The 11,133-nt window shown below is 36.8% G+C and overlaps 1 protein-coding gene across 1 annotated transcript in view; it reads right to left on the reverse strand.

The window, feature by feature from the left end:
- The window catches only part of LOC112161618 (eyes shut homolog), a 97,288-nt gene that overhangs the window by 3,316 nt on the left and 82,839 nt on the right, over nt 1-11,133 (reverse strand). Inside the window, exons 26-28 of the mRNA XM_024296895.2 lie at nt 6,864-6,960; nt 6,338-6,445; nt 4,161-4,306 (exon numbers count right to left, since the gene is read on the reverse strand). Coding sequence (XP_024152663.2) covers nt 4,161-4,306; nt 6,338-6,445; nt 6,864-6,960 — 351 coding nt within the window. The remainder of the gene's footprint in view (nt 1-4,160; nt 4,307-6,337; nt 6,446-6,863; nt 6,961-11,133) is intronic.

Consider the following 11,133-nt stretch of genomic DNA (forward strand, 5'->3'; position numbering starts at 1 on the left):
CTTATCAATCATTTAGATCGCTCTTCATCTGTGGGCTGAGACAGTTGTATACAAACTGCAGTAAGGACATATTTATTACTTCCTGTGTTTTATATATAGAGTAAGCTCTCTTTACTGAACAGAAAATCTATCATTTCCTGCTGCTAAAGGAAGAAAAATGAAAGTTTTCTTGTGAAACAGCTGTTTCATTTATCAGAAAAGAAAGCCGCAAAAATGCCGTCTGTTACTCCAAAGGTTGAAAACAACTCAGACCCATAAAACCCAGTTAAGATAAAAAGAGAAACATGCAGCAGCCACATATAGCTGACAGAAAAAAATAGAGTACCACAAAATGAAAAAGGCCTTCTCTACTCCCAAAAATTAATATAACACACTTGTTTTTCAAAATATATTCAATTTAAAAAGTTTTTCAAAGAATATAAAACTCTAATTGTTAGGAAAGAACTGAAACAGATATTGCATTTATTCATTTCAAAGTTGCATATGTGTTTTTATAGAAGTATGTTAATAAGGACACTTAGAAATCCTGACCATCCAGTTTCTAAAATGTTCTTTAGTTCGACAACCTAAAGGCAAAAAGCTTGTTCAAATTCACCCAAGAGACACTTTTTGAACAGTAATCAACCTAACAGTGCAACTGTTTTGATTGTTAAAGGAAGTCATGTTATTTGTCAAAAACAACACAATTGCAGTCACAGGGAGAATATGCAACCTCCACAAAAAAATCCCCCAGCTGGAATTCAGATCATGAGCCTCCCTGCTGTAGAGCGGAGGTGCTAACCAGCACACCAGCCAAAGCTATTTTATATTCATTTCAATGTGTACATTCATGTTTGCATGTGTTCCTTGTTACTCAGTCGACACAAAATCCACCTCTTAAATGAAGACATTGTGTCCTGTAACATGTTCAGCCAGCAGAACGACTGTTTACTGAGGCGTTCCTGCATGAGCCGGAACATCATCATCCAACAATGTGCTGACGGAGGAAACTGCAACAATGTGCTGATTGCACTGTACAATCACTCAAGGGAGCGCGCTCACTAATGATGGGTGAAGAAGAGAAAACAGAAGGTGACGAGTTCTGCGCTTAAACTGTGATTTATATAAACACGATCAGACATTAATCATGTCAATGCAATGACTTACGACCTCTGAACACAACGCAGCACCTTCTACTGCTGCATATACACTTCAACATGATTTCACCAGGACTGCTCAGCTTTTTGAGCTAAATGTTCTCAAAAATATTTGCAAGTTCTCTTTTGTCATTGGCCGGGAATTAAATGGGTGGGGTCAATCAACGAGAGAAAGAATAATGTGAGTACTATGCTTTGTGGAGATAGTTTGCTAATTCAAACTTTATATTTCACTGACCAATTTTGAACGTCTGTATCAACGTCAGGTACTTTTTACAATACCTGATGTTTTTTACACTTTTTACAGCTACTTTGGTACAGTGGAGGCATGCTGCAAGGCGGCTGCTTAGGAGAAGACGGCTTTGGTCAGCTTAAAGTGAACCAGAGTTCGTTTCCCTCAATAATGTTCAGTCTGACTATGTGCAAGAGAACTCTGGTCCTGGACCAGGAACCTAGGAAATAACTGAACCAATATGGCCACCGTAGCCGGTCAATAGATTAGAAACGTGGAGCAGTGATGCAACAACAACACATTAACGTGGTCAGATGAATGCAGGCTCGTTGAAACAACTTTTAATGTGATACACATTGCTTCTCACACTGTTTTCCCAACATATCATATGTCACAAACACTTATTAGCGTACCCTGTAGCCTTAGCGACCTCAATAACCACCTTGCAGTATGCCTCCTTCGTGCAAAGGCTGGCTTTTCTACAGATGTATTTGCAAAGTGCAACATCTCCATCTTTCTCTTCATGTTTTGACCCACCCCGTGACTGTTGGCCAATGATTGATGAGATCTCTAGTCGTGGTTTTGTTTTCAAGCTTTGGTCCAGAACAGAAAACTCTGATAGATCCGTCTGAATACAGACCAAACGGTAGGTTTAGGACTCAATCAGGACCAAATTAAGCAGACTCAGTCCAGAACAAATCCTTTTTCCAGTCTGTATACACCCTGAGAGTGGTTCCTGGTCCTAGACCAGGGTCTGCTGAGGTGGATTGAGACTGAAAACTTTTTCCCAAGAGAATCTGGCCACAGAGAAAAAAATATGGCACTTGAAAATTAATATTCTGAAGTCCCTCTCCCTGTCGGAGATGGCCGCAAAAAAAAACATCAATTGCGCCTAAAATCATTGGCTTGAAGTCCTTGACTGGAACCCCCTGTTTTAAGCTCTCAACCTCTTTGCCCTTTGATATACAGCAACTGTTTATGTGATCAGCTGATTCACAGAGAAATAGCTGCATTTTCTTGTCGGCGATCAGCTGATTCACAGACAAGAAAAATTGCATCTCTTCTGCTTTTTCTCTAAAGGTAAACGTGTAGTTAAACAAATTTGAACATTTGTTAATATTGACTTGAAAGAAATAAAATGATCAATGTCCCATTTGAAGCTATTCTTGCACACTGAACTGTTAGACAGCTAAAAGCTTTTAGTTCTAAAACATTTTTAAAATATCCTTATTTGAAAAGGATTTTGGAAATTTCCGCTTACGCAGCTGGCTAAAGTCACAAAATTTCTGCTTCCGGCAAGAGATTGTTTCTGGAGCCATCTTGCACGGCACCAGAGGCCCCTCCTTTTTCCAGGTTTTTAGGGAAAACGAACTCTGGTTCACTTTAAGCAAACCAAATGTGACCAGTAAGAATACACCCTAAATAGACAATAGTAAATGATTTATAAGAGCAGAAACAGAGGGGTTAAAGCAAGCAATTAATTTTTAAAACGTCTTACTTTTTTTTAGAGGAGCAATTTGTTCCAAAGAAATGTAAAGACATTTTTTTTCCTCTCTTCGTGCATCAATTATGTCTCTTAACCAACATGTTAGATGACAAAAATTGCTTTTTATATTTCTATTAGTTTTGAAAATGAGACTGAAATGGTCTTGAGTCAACATCTTATCAAGTCCTTGGCAAAAACAATTTGAAGTCACATTTATCAGCAGCAACAAAGACAGATGTTTGCATAAAAATTCAATATAGATGCTGATGCAGACGGGAATCAAGTGTCATCACAGCTTAATGGCGTCACAAGTGAGCAGCTCTTGCACGGGACTGATTTATTATTAGGAGGCTTCAACTGTTAAAGTCAAAACCTGATTTGGCATTCCATATGCAAAAAAAAAAAAAAAAAAAAAAACATGAAAGAATCCACTCACAGCTAAATTAAATAACACGTTAATGCCATCAAGTGACGAAGCAAGTTAGTGTCTCAGTCGCGATGCGTCAACAAAGCAGGGCAGCTTTTCAAAATAAAGCAACAAAAGTTTTACTCAAAAATGAAACAATAAGTACCCATCTTTTTTTGTAAAAACTTTCACCACTGGTGCAGTAGCAGAGATTTCGGAGTTCTGGTTGGTTTGGACCGGTCTCAACTGTAAACTCTGGTCGCCGGCTCTCTTGGGGAACCATGTTTCCTCGGATGAGCTTTAGTGCAACTGAAAAAGTACCATGCTGTGTGTAGGCCTAATAATAAAAGCTGCTTCTGTGGGAATTGAGCCATGTGTGTCAGGTTCTGCTCTCCAGAGGAGCAATACCTCAGAGATTTCCCCCCTCTCTCAACTGGGGAAGGATAAATTGATGATACAGTGTGCAAGACAAATGAAATTAATCTTCCCCGTAGCTGACAGCAATCTGCTTTGCAGTGCACTAACACACACACCTGATCAAAAAATAGCACAATATCTGTCTAAGTGAAATATAACACAAAAGGATTAAAGTAAAACAACAATAGTGCTCAGAGACCGAAGGGGCTGACGGAATTAAAAAAAAAAGTTCCAGGAAGTTCATATCAGATGAAACAGGTGACATTAATTCATTTCTTGTTAGCTTTACTAAAAAGCAAGGATTATATCTCGCAGAGGAAGGCAGGCTAATTAAAAGCGGGCATTGTGAGGCGTCTCTCTTATTCCCACTAAGCCAGATCTGTGTCAGAATTGCTTCAATAGCGTGCAGCCACAGCAGCCATCATGATAAGCTTTTTAGACCCTCATATTGATCTTCGTGTCACCTAAGGGCACAACAGCTACCTGTGTATCCAGGCCGGCAGACACACTTGAAGCCCCCAGGCATGTTGATACAGATGCCCTCGTGTAGGCAAGGTGAAACTTCACACTCATTCACATCCAGGTCACACAGCGTTCCAAAATATCCAGGAGGGCAAATGCAGTGAAACCTAGGAAGGATGCGATAACAGTGAATTATTAAGAAGTTACAGTAAACTGGAAGGGGGGCCAGCAGGCCAGGTAGAGACGAGATGTTTTCTCTGATTTGAAATCTACTTCCTATTTTTATCATAATAGAAAAACACAGAAATGAAAAATAATGAACTAGAAGGAACAATGCAAGAGTGCTTTTCTCAGAAACCAACTTAACTCAAATTACACTGGATGGTTTATTACTAAAGGGAAGAGCTCAGCCAGTTGAACGATATAGTTTATTCAATTACAGCCCCTCTCTGGATCTGCTGTCACATTTCTCGGAGGAGATGCTGATTGTGTTTAAGAATGAGCTAATAAGAAGTCATGCAATTAGACACCTCCGTGTTCAAGAGGAAATTGGATTTTCTTTATTAGAACAAATGTATGAGTTAACCATGTAAAACCTAATAAAATTTTCACAATAGGCTAAGTTACAATTGAGTTTAATGTGAATTTTAAACGCTCAAACAACTGTCTTTGCTGCATTTTCATATATTTACATGAAAAGACCCACTCCAATCATCTTTTGAGCTATTTCAAAACTTTTCTCAGTGTGTTTTAATTATGATTATGCTATTTTTAGGCAAAAAAATAAAATAAATAAAGAAAGACAGAAAATTTCATTTTTAGGACATAGTTTCTGCAGTGTGGCAGTACTTAAGCCTGCCTCTACTTCCCATCACCCATCTTTTTACAGGCTCTCCCACTAACTTACTGCCTCTCACACCTCCAACCAAACATTACTGGGGCAATTTTGAGCAAGATATCAACCCGGAGAAGGAAAAAACAAAGATGTATATGGATCTAGTCATCTACAAGTGAATGATCCGAATGGAGCAGAGTAGGAAGCTTGTAGCCTGCCCACCCTATTTTCTACATCACAAATATGTAAGGTAGCACAGATTATCACATATTATCTGACGTTATTTCGGAATATAAAGTGCAGGGATTAGGATTCAGGCACTTTGTGGACAGCTAAGGGGTCCTGAAATGCTTCTTTTTTTGTGTTTGAGCGCTAGGGAGAGCACAGAGAGATCGAGTGACTGAAGGGGTATTTGTAATCGTGAAAGATATGAGTCCCAAGGCAGGATTGTAATTTCAAAGTCAATTAAAGAAAGTTTTAAAAACCAATACACGTCCTAATGAGCATCACTCAAGATTGTGCAACAAATACGCTGCAAATCCGTCTGCTTCCGATTCACAATGGTTTGAATAAAGAAATATAATTTAATCTTAATTTTCTTAATATTTGTCAGAAAAATGCCACAAGGACATGTAAAAAAACACAATTTTCATTGGAGTGGGTCTTTAAACCACCTTTAAAGAATCAGGTGTTCTAATATAAAGCAGCTGTATCTCATATAAGTTTTGTGGACTAACTCAGAGTACCAATATAAACTAGGTGGATTAGCCAGTTGGAATCTGGTAGATGAAGATGGACACATCAGCATTGGTTAGGCAGTTTTAAAACACACCTGATGTGAACTCCCTGGACTGTGTAACTAGGGAAGTGCTCTGAACAGGGCCAGGTCACATGGGAACAAAGTCATGGCGAGAGACAAACCATTTAGGACTCAAATTGGTCTTGGGACTTCTCTACCCATCTGTCCGACTGAGCCTAGAAGCCCCGGGGCTCCCATTAAGCACATCAGAGAGAAGCACCAGTGGAGTAAAGCCTAATCTAGATACATGATGTGTTCCTGCTGAATTTGCTCTCTGTCTTCAGAGGGGAAGCTTATGTGTGTCAAGGATGAAGAAAGGCCTGCTGTATAAAAGGAAAACCTTGAAGAAGTGCCACAAAACGGCGTGTGTTTTTTTTGTTTTTTCTATACTTTTGTTTGCTCGCCTTTCAAAACAAACCAAAAATAATTTGGCCTGTCTATTTGCTAATATTTGCCATTTTTCATGCTGGTTCTTTGAAAAATAGCTGTAGTCCAAAGTTAGGACAAAGAAAAACTAAAAAAAAAAAAAAAAAGAAAGAATACATGAATTATATTCATGCTTACATGTTCACAAGGTCCTTACAGGTGCCAGCATTGCTGCAAGGGCTGGAGGCACACTCATTGATGTCTTGCTCACAGTGAAGGCCTGAAAATCCCATCTTACAGTCACACCTGGAGAAGAAAAATCATTAATATTGACATTTCGTCTTAGATGGAAACTGGAAGATCTATGGTTCCTATGAGTCTATGCAGACAGGGTAAAAGAGAATCTATATATTTTGTAAAATTAATTACACATCATATTTAGTCTAATTCTCAATATTGTAAAGCATTTTTAACTTGCTAGACCTAGAGCCTTGATGTGTAATTAATTACAAGAATAATTAGGCATTTAGAGCTTGTAATAATATGACCTAATTTCATCATAAAAAAAAAATGCTGTGGGCGATTTGCTGTGAAATGACAAAGTAATGGCTTAAAATGCAAACGGAGGAGTAGATTTGTTTTGCTCCATATTTTCCTTAAGTTCAGTTATAGAAAGCCCTGACATTTCGTCTGTCCTAAGACAAGTGCCTCCTACACTTCTTACCTGTAACCATTGACCTGGTCCTCACACTGCCCCTGATTTTGGCATGGATGTGAACCACACTCATTGGTGTCAATTTCACACCAACTTCCCTCAAATCCTGAAAGATAGATGAGATGGTCATGGATCAGCAACCCCCACTACATCCAGAAAACATCAGAACGGGTGATAACAAAGACCCCGGTGAATGCCATTTTAATGGAACTAGTAGCCCCTGTAGCATATCTCATCTTCCAGCTCTCAGCACTCACTGTTTCCCCTTTGAGAGTGTGTAAGTCTAATAATACTTTGGTGCCACAGACAGATTGGTCTGAGGGTTAGTGGTTTGGGGTTTGGGAGGTGTGTGCTTGTGTGCAATGCTATGTGTTTGTCAATGTGTGTGAGGGAAATCCAAAGAGTGGGGCGACATCTTGTTAAGTTAGGCTAAGAGGAAGAGGCTAAGCCCAAGAGGTCTTTTGGCCTTGTTCATTAGGGGGTTGAGGGGCAGGATGGCTAAGAAGATCAGTGTGGAGGCTTTGTTGTATATTTGAAAGCCTGTGTTGTTCCTCTGCGAGAGGTAGTCCCGCAGTAATTAGCCTCAGTTTGGATTATGTTATGTTTACTGTAAGGAGTCAGTTACAACACAAAAACAATAACTTTTTAATTGCTTATGCAGAAGTATTGTGCACAAAATTGCAAGTTTCAAACAAATTGGTGGATATAAAAAGTTTTCTAAAGCTTTACCAGTTTTTCCCTTTATCACAAATTCTTGATTTACAGTTTTTTTTCTCTTTTTATTTACTGTAACTGAAAAAAATCTTGCTTTATCAGAATGTAAACTAAAGTGAAATAGCGTTGTTTCTGAGAAAAAAACGCTCTTATTATAGAAATATAATAAGATAATATAATATAACAGGATAATCTGCATAAAGCTGAATCTGGATACAAATAATTAGAATAAATTTGGATTAAGGCTAAATTGAATCATGCTAAGTGGACTAGTTTTTTTTTTTTTTTTTTTAAGGAGGGCTTATAGATGACTATTGTTATGAATTAGTGTTATTTAAATTTATTTATGACCAAAGCTCAATTAGATTTTTGTCACACCCAAAACATTTAAATACGATACAATTGAAACAAAAGAAAATATTATTTAAAAATATCTTAACAGGAAAATAATAAAACTGGTCAGTCAAACAAAGATCTAGTGATTTTTTTTCAAACTTTTTCAAAAAAGATCTGGCTCATTATGATATTATTATTATTATATGGACAAATACATTTTTTTATTATTGGCTTTTACTTTTCAATAAGTTAAAGTCAATTTAAGGACAGTTTTCAAGAAAAAAATATTACTTCTTTTTTTTTTAGAATTTGTCAAATTCCGAGAAGAAAACAGGTCATGTAAAAAAAATAAAAATAAAAAATAACAATTGTTTTTTGTTTTTAAGTTTTTGTTCTTCAGGAATTAGAACACAGCCTAACAATCTGTACTATTTTAAGGTCATTTAAAAAATATTTTTCTTGTCAAAAAACCTTTAATATTCACCATTTATAGTTTATTTAGGTCACAATTTTAAACACTGTGTGTTCTCTACGCTATTTTGAAGCACTACAGATAAAAATGTTACATCCATCTATCCCCAGCTGTCACAGGTAGAGAGGGCTGCTTCCTGGACACGTCATTAATCCGTCACAAGGCCACACAAAGACAAACCGCTGTGCATATTCTTAATGAGAGAAAAAAGATGGAATCACCAATGCCCGTTTTATGTCTGTTTTTTGGCAGTATTTGTAGGCATTGTTACTATTGAGGCGCAGAAAAAAACAAACCAAGTAGATTCTTAATTATCAAGTTGGACCTGGAAACTTGAATTAAAAACAAGAAAAAAAAATGCCAATCTGTCATGGATATTTATAAATACAAACTGCTCAGTTTACAAGAATAAATGACAAAAAGTCCAATTATTCCTTTTTTCCCCTTAATTTCTGAAGTAAATACAAAAAAATCCCACCATAACAAAAGATATAAAATTCAAGTATTATTTGATTTCATAAATAAAAAAAAGACTACCAAAGCCTGTGAAACAATCTCTGAAATGTTGTTAATAAATGTGTCATTGTGATTCTACGTCAAAGCCATGAAACAAAGACTTTTCTACTACAGATTTCTATCTGCCATATAAAAATTGAAAATGTATACAAAGAGCACAGGGTTAATGGAACGCAGCTGCTTGATTTTTTTATGCCTGTTTTTATTTTCCACAATGTAGTTTCATCCACTAGACCCAAGCAGAAAATTATATACACGTCAGAATAGCCAGCTATTACCTGTGATTATTGTTAGATTTAGCATAAAAAAGATTCCATAACAGTAAGAGAAATGCTTGTGGAAATAAAGAAAAATAGGTTAGGCAGTGACAGTGACAAAGCTATGAGCATCTATGTTTGTGAGAAATGAGAGCAAATTCATGAGAACCTAAAGAGGACAGAACATCTGGTGAATTATGGGACAACACAAGTTTCCCAAGCTGCTCTGTCAGTCACAACTATGGCGAATTACCTTTGAGACTATTCCGAATGTCACTGCATTGTAATGCATCTTCTGCCACTAAACAGTGACTGGAGGCTTCTACTTGACAGAATATGAAGAGGAATACCCAAGACACAAGGCCACATCAAGTGGCAGGAGCTACATTATGTAATTGCTGTTGCTGCCAGTAAATGTCTGGGTAATCCCTGGTGCATAATGAACCCGTTTTGATGGACGTTTCAATAGAAAAATGAGGATGATTGTGATTTTAGGAGTTTAAATTTGGACTTTCAGATTGAACTATTGTCTTCAGTCTGTCTGACATGCAAGTTATATTGAAGGGGGCCCATTTAAAATTATATAACCTGCTGCTGCAGTAAAATTGATCATAAACTCTGAGTCAGCTGGGTGATGTCATCTATCAAATATCAGACATGCACTCTGAGCAGAATTTTGATTCTGAGCCGAGTATGAATCAGAACCGCACCGTTTACAGTCAAAGTTTGGGTTTGAAATTTAACAATATGATATGCCATCTTTTTAATTTAGACAAATACAAAATAACATCAATCACAACTGTAAAAGCTTCTAGTGTTTTTTTTTTTTTTCTTTTACAGTTGAAGAAAATCTATTTGGTATGATTTTTTTCCACTGACAATCTTATAAATAGTGGAAACTAGTAATTATTAAATGTAAATCATTAGTGTCTAATTTTGAAACAATATAAATTCTGAGATAATTGAATCTTTGTTTATATTTTAAAGGGCAGGAAATTACAGAGCCCCTAAAGGGTCATTGAAGTAAAAAAATAAAAAAAATAAAAAATAAAAGTAAAAACAAAGGATATTACCCCCATTGAGAGACTATCTGCTGTGCACCAGATAGTAGCCAGATTTTTTTTTTACTTCGATCTCCCTTTAGGAGTTCAGTAGAAAATCGACCTAATCTATTTTTCTTTCACTGTAATTTACGTTAATTTTGTTAAACTTCTTGGAAAGCTTTAATATCTTGAATTTATGTTACATTATCTTCATTTTATCAATTAAAAATGAAGAAACATACATGAAAAGATATTGCTTCTTTTAGCTAAGTGCATGCTCCATTCAGAAATATCCAATTTTCTAAATATATAAACCAAACAGAATTACTAACCCTATTTTAACATCAGTCTTCAATCAGAAGTGAAAGTAAAAGAAGCGCAGCATGCTGGGAAGTCCTTTACATGCAAAGACTGAAAAGTGGGTTACTGAATAAGTGGGTTAAGAATAGAAGTCTCTCCGCCTGTAAACACCAGCCAGTGAAGCCTGTTTACCACACTGCTACACACCTGGACCACCTCTTCAGCTCTGCAAATGAAGGCACATATGATTAAACACAGAGTTTATTTAAAAATTGTTTGCAGTACAGCTGTTGCTGACCCCGGCCTATTTTTGTACATTAAGTATAAATGACGCCACCAGGTTCTTGCTCACTGCGGTGTGCAAATACTTAACCACAGCTGCTGTCAGGGTTGCAGCCTCTCCATGTTATTATTTTTTTTGAATAAAATATGCATCTATTGATGGCTTATTTTAACGTGGTACAAATCGTGGTTGATCTAACAAACAGTTCCACAAACAACAGAGCATTTTAAGTTACCTACAGACAAACAATAAAGCTTCATACTGCAAACTTCAGCACTGATATTGATTTTTTTTCTGGAAGAAATGCTTGCTCCTTCTAACTCCAAACACAGTCATCCCCTTTTGCAGAGGTGGGGAC

The sequence above is a fragment of the Oryzias melastigma genome, linkage group LG15, assembly GCF_002922805.2.
Source record: "Oryzias melastigma strain HK-1 linkage group LG15, ASM292280v2, whole genome shotgun sequence".
In the NCBI taxonomy this organism is placed as follows: Eukaryota; Metazoa; Chordata; class Actinopteri; order Beloniformes; family Adrianichthyidae; genus Oryzias; species Oryzias melastigma.